Here is a 9803-nt window from a genome sequence, read left to right as displayed (position 1 = left end):
ACGCCGGCTCCACGCCTAGCCCCTACGCCGGCTCCACGCCTAGCCCCTACGCCGGCTCCACGCCTAGCCCCTACGCCGGCTCCACGCCTAGCCCCTACGCCGGCTCCACGCCTAGCCCCTACGCCGGCTCCACGCCTAGCCCCTACGCCGGCTCCACGCCTAGCCCCTACGCCGGCTCCACGCCTAGCCCCTACGCCGGCTCCACGCCTAGCCCCAACGCCGGCTCCACGCCGAGTTCCAACGCCGGCTCCACGCACAGCTGCAACGCTGACATCAGCAGCACTACGCACGGCTCCACCGCCAAGAGCAGCACCACGCCGGGCTTCGTCACCGCCGGCATCCGCTACTCCTCGGCCGGCATTTGCTGCTCCTCGCCCGGCGTCATCATCTGCCGCTTTCACGCCGCCGATGACATCCGCCGCTTTCACGCCGCCGATGACATCCGCCGCTTTCACGCCGCCGATGACATCCGCCGCTTTCACGCCGCCGATGACATCCGCCGCTTTCACGCCGCCGATGACATCCGCCGCTTTCACGCCGCCGATGACATCCGCCGCTTTCACGCCGCCGATGACATCCGCCGCTTTCACGCCGCCGATGACATCTGCCGCTTTCACGCCGCCGATGACGCCTGCGGTTTCCACGCCGCCGGTTACGTCTTCTGCTTCCCGGCCTGCTTCAGCGCGCCCGCTTCTACGTCGGCCGTGGATGTGGCCGTGCCCTGCGCACTCTCCTCTTTTTCGGCCAGTGATTTGGCCGTTCCCTGGCCGCCCGCCTCGCCAGTTCCAGCGGCGCTCTACGCGGCGCCGCCACCTGACTTTCCCTCGCTGGCTGCGGGGACACGAGGTTTGGCAACCCTCCACCAAATCCTCCCTCCACCCTCCCTTACATTTTGGACTTTTTTCCATTTTTTTTTCTTTCCCAGGGAACATCTGGTATCTGTTCCTTGAGGGGGAGGTCCTGTAACGATGTGTCACTTCATTTCTGTTAGTTTTTTGTGTTTTTGTATTTACTTCCGGTTCAGTGCTCTTATTTTGTTGTATTTCCTGTTTTTATTCACGGAGCACTATTTTTCTCTTTTCGTTGATTGGCAGCGGTTCACACCTGCTGTCAATCACACTAGTCTATTTATGTTTCACTCGAGCACTCCTCAGTGCTCGATGATAAATATTATGTTGAGAACGTTTATCTGCACGACTGCTTTATGTTTGCTTTTGTTATTTTCTTTTGTGTATTAAATTCATCTTACCTCCACGCAACTCTCCTGGATTCTTGCATACTCGGGGACACACAACTGCAGCCATGCGACATCCCAACACAGCTGTCTGATTCTAACATTTATCTTAGTTATAGTTTTAATTAACTCATTTGGTGGGTGTTAACGTCATGAGAAATTGCTAATGCTAATCAGTAGCATGTCAATAGCAAAGCCAATGTATATTAGCATCAAGCTACCATAACTTTTATAGCGTTTTTTTGAGTCCATTTCTTTGTTGGCATTGACAATTGCAACATTTATCTCAAGGTAGTTTGACTCAGACTGCTCTCAGTGCTGCTGGAGTGATCTCCAAATGCCAAACAGAGGTCAAATGAGTTCCAAGTTGGATATTCAACAGACATTCAACATCCAGCCAGGCTGACTGTTTGAAAACTCATGCCACGTCTGTCAGTCCCTGCTGACAAGTGCTTTACTTTAAGGGACCGTCAATAAAGTACTTGTCATTGGCTCACTAAGAACATTTCAATTGTCAGTAGCTTTAGTCATGTGACCGAGAACCTCAAACCTACTTTCATATTGTTTGTTCATCACTGCTGTAGTCGGCTCATGCCTTGAATTGTCCGGTTTTAAGGGATAAACAGTAGAAAATGGATGGATGGAAGCATGTTTAGTGACAGAGTGGAAACTGTCAAACCTCAAGCCCACCAAGTGCTTGAACCCAAAGCAGTTTTGGGAGAAAAGTTTACACGTCAGATGAGACTTTGCCTCACCTCCAATCAAGAGTGAAAAGGCTGATCTTTGTACACAAGCAGCTTTTCCAACAAGACAACAATATTAAACACACATAAAAACTGTTTTCAAAGGGTTTCAGGCAGGTTTCTGGAATGTCCGTTCCAGAGACTGGACCTTAACCCTGCTAAACATTTGAGAACATTGCTTTGAACTGGCTCTGTGTCAAGAAAGCAACACATGTCAATCAAATCTACCAGTATTTCCAAGAACGGGGTCAAATATGCAAGTAAAATGTTGCCAGAAGCATCTTGCTTCATTTTTATTTATTGTTACGTGTTGTGAAGAAACCCTGAAGTGCTCTGTTGTAAGAACATCAGACTTTCATTCTGACTTCCAGGATTCAAGTCCATAACTTTTATGGACAGAATTTCGAGGCGCAGTCAAGGCGTTAAGGGGATCGCGTTTGGTGACTGCAGGATTAGGTTCCTGCTTTTTGCAGATGATGTGGTCCTGATGGCTTCATCTGGCCAGGATCTTCAGTTCTCACTGGATCGGTTCGCAGCCGAATGTGAAGCGACTGGGATGAGAATCAGCACCTCCAAGTCCGAGTCCATGGTTCTTGCCCGGAAAAGGGTGGAGTGCCATCTGCGCGTTGGGGAGGAGACCCTGCCCCAAGTGGAGGAGTTCAAGTACCTCGGAGTCTTGTTCACGAGTGAGGGAAGAGTGGATGGTGAGATCGACAGGCGGATCGTAATGCGGACGCTGTATCGATCCGTTGTGGTGAAGAAGGAGCTGAGCCGAGAGGCAAAGCTCTCAATTTACCGGTCGATCTACGTTCCCATCCTCACCTATGGTGATGAGCTTTGGGTTATGACCGAAAGGACAAGATCACGAGTACAAGCGGCACAAAAGAGTTTCCTCCGCCTGGGTGGTGGGTCTCTCCCTTAGAGATAGGGTGAGAAGCTCTGTCATCCGAGGGGACCTCAAAGTAAAGCCGCTGCTACTCCACATGGAGAGGATCCAGATGAGGTGGTTCGGGCATCTGGTCAGGATTTAGGGCACGTCCAACCGGTAGGAGGCCACGGGGAAGACCCAGGACACGTTGGGAAGACTATGTCTCCCGGCTGGCCTGGGAACGCCTTGGGTTCCCCTGGGAAGAGCTGGACAAAGTGACTGGGGAGAGGGAAGTCTGGGCTTCCCTGCTTAGGCTGCTGCCCCCGTGACCTGACCTCGGTTAAGTGGAAGAAGATGGGTGGATTGATGGATTAAGTAATGAAGTTAAAAATTGTACTGATATGATCCAGTTTAAGAGGTTGTTCAGATTAATAGTGCTTATAAAGTACAAAGAAGAGGAAAAACTTCAACCTTATTGAAAATAAGATATTCTTCATCTCAGTATGCTAATAATGACTGAATTAATGAATTACATATTACAAAACTGTTGTATCACTCATTCACGGATGTCATTTCACTATTTTACTACAAAAAAGGTCAGTAAATGAATGTATATAAGAGAAGTTAAGTCCCTACCTTTAGTCAAAAGTGATTTATGACCCCCCATAAAACAATGATTTATGACCCTCAAGGTCAAAGGTCAATGATTTATGACCCCTCAAGGTCAAATGTTAATGATTTATGACCCCTCAAGTTCAAAGGTCAAAGTCAAAGATCAGGTTCAAAGGTCAGGTTCAAATGTCAAGGTCAAGTGGGTGTGGCTTACCCGGAAGAGGGTGGAGTTAAGACCTGCGGTGGGAGTGGTTAAACCAGGAAGAGGGTGGAGTTTTAAACAGAAAGAGGGCAGAGTTAAGACCTGCGGTGGGAGTGGTTAAACCAGGAAGAGGGTGGAGTTAAGACCTGACAGGGAACAGAGGAGGGTTCAGTTTTTTTAAGAAAGCAATGTCATCTGAGCAGCATGTGACCATATATTTGATAGTTTAAATGTTTACGATCGTTTGAAACAACTTCCAGATTTCGATGTATTGATGGCTGGGAATGTTACGTGTGGAGATGTGGACACGCACGCACTTCACACACACACACACACACACACACACACACACACACACACACACACACACACACACACACACACACACACACACACACACACACACACACACACACACACACACACACACACACACACACACACACACACACACACACACACACACACACACACACACACACATTCGTACGCACTGTTATTACCATGTTATTAGACATTGTCTTAGTCATTATTTGGAGCTTTATACGTTAGCGTAAAGACTTTGTTCGATTCGGTCATGATTAGTGAAACGCCTGTTTCGATTGATAAAAATAATAAAACTTACATTGACGCTCCGCAAAAAAGTCGAGTGTTTCTAAATCGTATTCAGTTTTCAGCTAAAAGAAAGAAGAGACGGAAGCCCTTTCTCGATATTTTCATCGTTATCTACCGTGGATTGGGAAGTTTTTGGTGGACACGCACACACACACGCACACACACACACACACACACACGCACGCACGCACGCACGCACGCACGCACGCACGCACGCACGCACGCACGCACGCACACACACACACACACACACACACACACACACACACACACACACACACACACACACACACACACACACACACACACACACACACATTCGTACGCACTGAAACAACTTCCGTACCTCACGAAAACATATTTAAACAGATGGAAAAAACTATCGCAGAACACAGTGTCACGTAGCAACTGGTCTTTACGGTCGTTTGAATCAACAGGTCAGTTTGGGGGACAAAAGGAGGGTTCAGTTTTTACTGACTTCCCATCTGACAGTTTAAATGTTTATGACCGTTTGAATCAACAGGACACGCACGCACACACACACACACGCACGCACACACACACACACACACACATACACACACACACGCACACACACACACACACACACACACACACACACCATTACCTCTGCTTTACCATGTTATTAGACATTGGTTTAACTCCATTTAAGCATTTAAACGTTAAAAGCATTGCACTTGTACGACGTTGTAATACTTTTTTTTTACCAGCCGATGACGACGAAGTGAAAGACGATGAACTTTGCTTAAACAGTCTTACAAAGTTGGAAGATGATTATCGAGGTGTGTTTAAACCTTCGAATTATTTAATATTGTGTGTATTCATTATTTTGTTTTATAGAGGATTTGCCGTAAGATCCTAACGCGATCGTTTTAACACAATCGCAGTCTGGTGAGTCAAATGATTCTCATTTTACAAGAAAAAAAACATGCGGTATACGATACATATATACATATATTTACTTACATCTCCGGCTCGCTGGTCTCCCTTAAAGCTGGCGGGTCCGTCAACGGCCGTTCCAGGCAGAGGAGAAGGCTTGATTGTGCCAAAGACTCCAGACATCGAATCCTTGCTCCGAGGGGAAATCATCGAAAACGACGGTGAATGTCCGACAGGCACCCGCTGTAAGTTTTTCTCGTTTTCTGTAAGCTTTTTTAAGATTCTCAGGAGCTTTAAAGAGCTCCTCTCATTCCAATGTCTTTCGCTCAAATGAATTTCGCGCCTAAGGGGAATGGGCGGGGACTGATTCCGGAGGTGGGCGGTTGTTTCCGCCAAGCAACCTTCTGGTTGAAATGGAGTGTGGATCAAGATGGATCCCTACTCTATATTCTTTTATTTAACCCAATGTTTTTTAAATACGTGTATAATGCTTTATATCCTATGTGTTGTGAATTCCATCCTACAATATCTTCCAAGGAACCCAAAGAAATGTTACCACACCTCCCGCTTTATTTATTCTATAGATTGCCTGAACTATTTCATAAACTAAATCTTGTGTTGCGATCTGCTGCTCAGATCTTCACGTGTTTGTTATTTCCATTTTTGTTTTCATTCTCAGTCTGACCCGTTTATTTCCTGTTTTGCCCATCACTCTGGTTACTCATTAGTTCACCTGCTACACTCGTACCGCACACCTGCTTCAGCTAATCACCCTCCTTTATAAGCCAGCCTTTTCTGTTCAGTCTTCCTCGGATCCTAATTTGCCCACGCGCAACAGTGACGACTCTCGACCTGCATCTTTGTATGTATATTCTCGCTAGCTTTTACGCTAAGCCATTTGTTGATTCCAGCTCACATGCTGAGGAACTGTTTTTCTGTTTTTTGGTTTGCTTTCTCTTTACAGCAGTGTTTTTGTTCCTAGCCTTTTATTATTTAATAAATCCATTTATAACTTACCTTGTTGTGTTCATCGCTTCGACGCATCCCCGGAAGAACCAATCCGGCATTACAATGCCACACAAGCGTCACAGTAGGATCCGAGCATCAAATGGTTTTTCCGCGTCGAAACCACGGGAGGAACCCTTCGACTTGGGTTTGTGGTTGGAGCTCGTGGCTTGGGAGCAGGAAAGACTTGACTGTGGGCCTGAAGTCCCCTCCGAAGCCGTTCGCGCTGCCCCGAAGAGGCGGGGGGTCCAGTGGAGAGGCCCCCCGCACGGCAGTAATGTTCCAGCACCACTTATTCCTCCCCATGGACACAGCAAGTTTCACCCCGTCCAGGATTCACCCGTCATTACCGGTAATCCTGCTTGTTTTTTTTCAAATCATTCCTTAAGCTGCCATGACACTTTTTCTGACACAAGCGATGACGTCAATTGGGGAACGCCCACCGGTGACGCAACACCGGCCTCTGTTGATGACATTTTTTCAGAAGATTTTTATATTGTGGACAGTAATTCTCATTCCCAACCTTTTTTGAATATCAATAACATTCATGACAAGATACAGAATTATCAGGATATTTTTTCTTATTATTCTAGTCAACCTCAGTCACCTAGTTTTTCTCCTACACCTCCTTTAAAACCTCATTCTCCGGCCAAGTCCAAGGTGTTTCCTCCCTTTTCTAAAGGAAATTCTGGACAAATTAAAGGGGAGGAGTCGGCCCGCCTCCAAGCCTCCCACCACCCTCCCTTAAGGTCAGTCCCTGACCATAGGGAACGGGTCTGGGATCCCCGTCTGGAGGAAGGGGCTATGACCTATAGCTGTGCTACGGAGGTAGCACAGATACTACCCTCTAAACCACAGCCACCATGTAGACCTCCTCCACCTGTTTTTCCCCCGGCCAAATCTCAACGGCCTTGTAGACCTCCTCCACCTGTTTTTCCCCCGGCCAAGTCTCAACGGCCTTGTAGACCTCCTCTACCTGATTTTCCCCCGGCCAAATCTCAACGGCCTTGTAGACCTCCTCCACCTGTTTTTCCCCCGGCCAAGTCTCAACGGCCTTGTAGACCTCCTCCACCGGTGTTCGGACTCGCGAGGTCATTACCTCCAGCACGTCCTCCACCACCGGTGTTCTGCACTGCTCCCAGTCTGGTTCTCACACCAGCACATGACTCTCGCCTGGTTTTCAAGCCAGAATTAGACTCTCGCCTGGTTTTCACACCAGAAAATGTTTCTAGCCTGGTTCTCAAGCCAGCACTAGACTCCCACCTGGTTCTCACACCAGCCTCCGACCCAGAACTGGTTCTCATACCAGTTACAGACTTTAGCCTGGATCTCACTCCAGTACCAGCTCCAGAGCTGGAGCCCACTCCAGTACCAGCTCCAGAGCTGGAGCCCACTCCAGTACCAGCTCCAGAGCTGGAGCCTACTCCAGCACCAGTGTCGACGACGGGGCTGGAGCCCACACCAACGTCGACAACGGGGCTGGAGCCTACAACTGTGTCGACAGGGCTGGAGCCTACTCCAGTACCAGCTCCACGCCGCCAAGCGCCGGTACCAGCTCCACGCCGCCAAGCGCCGGTACCAGCTCCACGCCGCCAAGCACTGCCGACGACTAATACGCCTGCCTCTACGACGTCGCCGTTTGCTTCTACGCTGACGACTCCTGCGGCTCCCAGGCCGCCTCCGACGACTCCTGCGGCTCCCAGGCCGCCTCCGACGACTCCTGCGGCTCCCAGGCCGCCTCCGACGACTCCTGCGGCTCCCAGGCCGCCTCCGACGACTCCTGCGGCTCCCAGGCCGCCTCCGACGACTCCTGCGGCTCCCAGGCCGCCTCCGACGACTCCTGCGGCTCCCAGGCCGCCTCCGACGACTCCTGCGGCTCCCAGGCCGCCTCCGACGACTCCTGCGGCTCCCAGGCCGCCTCCGACGACTCCTTCGGCTGCAGCACCCGCATCATCCTCGCCAGCTGCACTCGGGCCTGCTTTGGCTGCAGTCCCCGCACCCTCGTCTGCTGCTTCCAAGCCTGCTGGGATTTCGGTGCTGAGGCGTCGTCCACCACGTCGACCACGGGCGTGGCCTCTGCGAGGTCATCCTCCTCGCCAGATACTCCCTCCTCCATGTCGGCCACGGATGTGGCCGTGCCCGGGTCGTCCGCCTCGCCGGGCACCTCATCCTGCGAGGCGGCCACTAATGTGGCCTTTTCGAGGTCGCCCGCCAAAACTTTTTCGGCAGCAGCGGTCCACCCGCCGCCGCCACATGATGTGTCCTCGGTGGATTCGGGGACATGCGATCTGGCGACCCTCCACCGTGGCCTCCCTCCGCCCTCCCTTCGTTTGTGGACTTTCTGGTTTTGGGGAGGGGGTTCAAGTTTTTGTTTGTGTTTTTGAGACATCTGGTATCTGTCTTTTGTTGGGGGGGAATACTGTTGCGATCTGCTGCTCAGATCTTCACGTGTTTGTTATTTCCATTTTTGTTTTCATTCTCAGTCTGACCCGTTTATTTCCTGTTTTGCCCATCACTCTGGTTACTCATTAGTTCACCTGCTACACTCGTACCGCACACCTGCTTCAGCTAATCACCCTCCTTTATAAGCCAGCCTTTTCTGTTCAGTCTTCCTCGGATCCTAATTTGCCCACGCGCAACAGTGACGACTCTCGACCTGCATCTTTGTATGTATATTCTCGCTAGCTTTTACGCTAAGCCATTTGTTGATTCCAGCTCACATGCTGAGGAACTGTTTTTCTGTTTTTGGTTTGCTTTCTCTTTACAGCAGTGTTTTTGTTCCTAGCCTTTTATTATTTAATAAATCCATTTATAACTTACCTTGTTGTGTTCATCGCTTCGACGCATCCCCGGAAGAACCAATCCGGCATTACAATGCCACACAAGCGTCACATCTTGTCTTGTTTCTGATGCTATGTTTTTTATGCTCATCAATGCATTGTTGGACTGCGAGCACACAACTACTTTCCTTGCTTTGTTTTCCTCTATCCAGTTAACTGCCATATAAATTGCTACCAATTCCCCCGTAAAAACAGATAGTTTATCACTGATTATTTTATTTAATACTATGTTTCCTTGTGGGATAACTGCTACAGCTCTTACCTTTATTTTTTTTTTATATAGTTTTTGATGCATCCGTATATATCATATCTCAATCCATTTTTCTATCCGGTAACTATTTAAATTTCTATTCTTTAGTAATTGCATGTTTTCTTTTGGGTTATCAAACATCCACGGTGGTATTGCAGGCATTGGTACTGTAGGACTAACTTTAATATTGTCAATTTTAACTTTATTACATATGTCTCCTATAATCCACCCAAAACTATTCTTTTTTGTTTTCTCTTTTTCTTGGCAGATTGGTAACACTGGACAAGTCGGATATCCTTGCTTGGATCCTTTTAAAGTTGCCCGATAAACTGCTGAGAGTTGATCTCTCCTCTTGTCCAAAGGTTTTTCGTTCATTTTTACTTGTAATACTGGCACTAGGGTTGATGTAGTAGCTCCACAACATAACCTTAAAGCCTGTGACTGGATCCGGTCTATTTTCCCAAGTCATGTTTTTGAAGCAGATTGGTAAATAATGCATCCGTAATCAATAACAGATGGAATTAAAGTTATAAA

The 9803-nt window shown here is 48.7% G+C and overlaps 1 protein-coding gene across 1 annotated transcript; it reads left to right on the top strand.

The window, feature by feature from the left end:
* Window positions 1–3492: 3492 nt before the first annotated feature.
* On the top strand, window positions 3493–9803 carry LOC133535645 (uncharacterized). The gene is made up of 2 exons (XM_061875606.1): window positions 3493–5419; window positions 9538–9803. The coding sequence occupies exon 1, from the start codon at window positions 4237–4239 to the stop codon at window positions 5155–5157; it is 921 nt and encodes a 306-aa protein (XP_061731590.1). The 5' UTR covers window positions 3493–4236; the 3' UTR covers window positions 5158–5419; window positions 9538–9803.

Source organism: Nerophis ophidion, linkage group LG16, assembly GCF_033978795.1.
Source record: "Nerophis ophidion isolate RoL-2023_Sa linkage group LG16, RoL_Noph_v1.0, whole genome shotgun sequence".
Classification (NCBI taxonomy): Eukaryota; Metazoa; Chordata; class Actinopteri; order Syngnathiformes; family Syngnathidae; genus Nerophis; species Nerophis ophidion.
The sequence above is the reverse complement of the archived record's forward strand: the minus strand, read 5'-3'. Positions and strand labels throughout refer to the sequence as shown.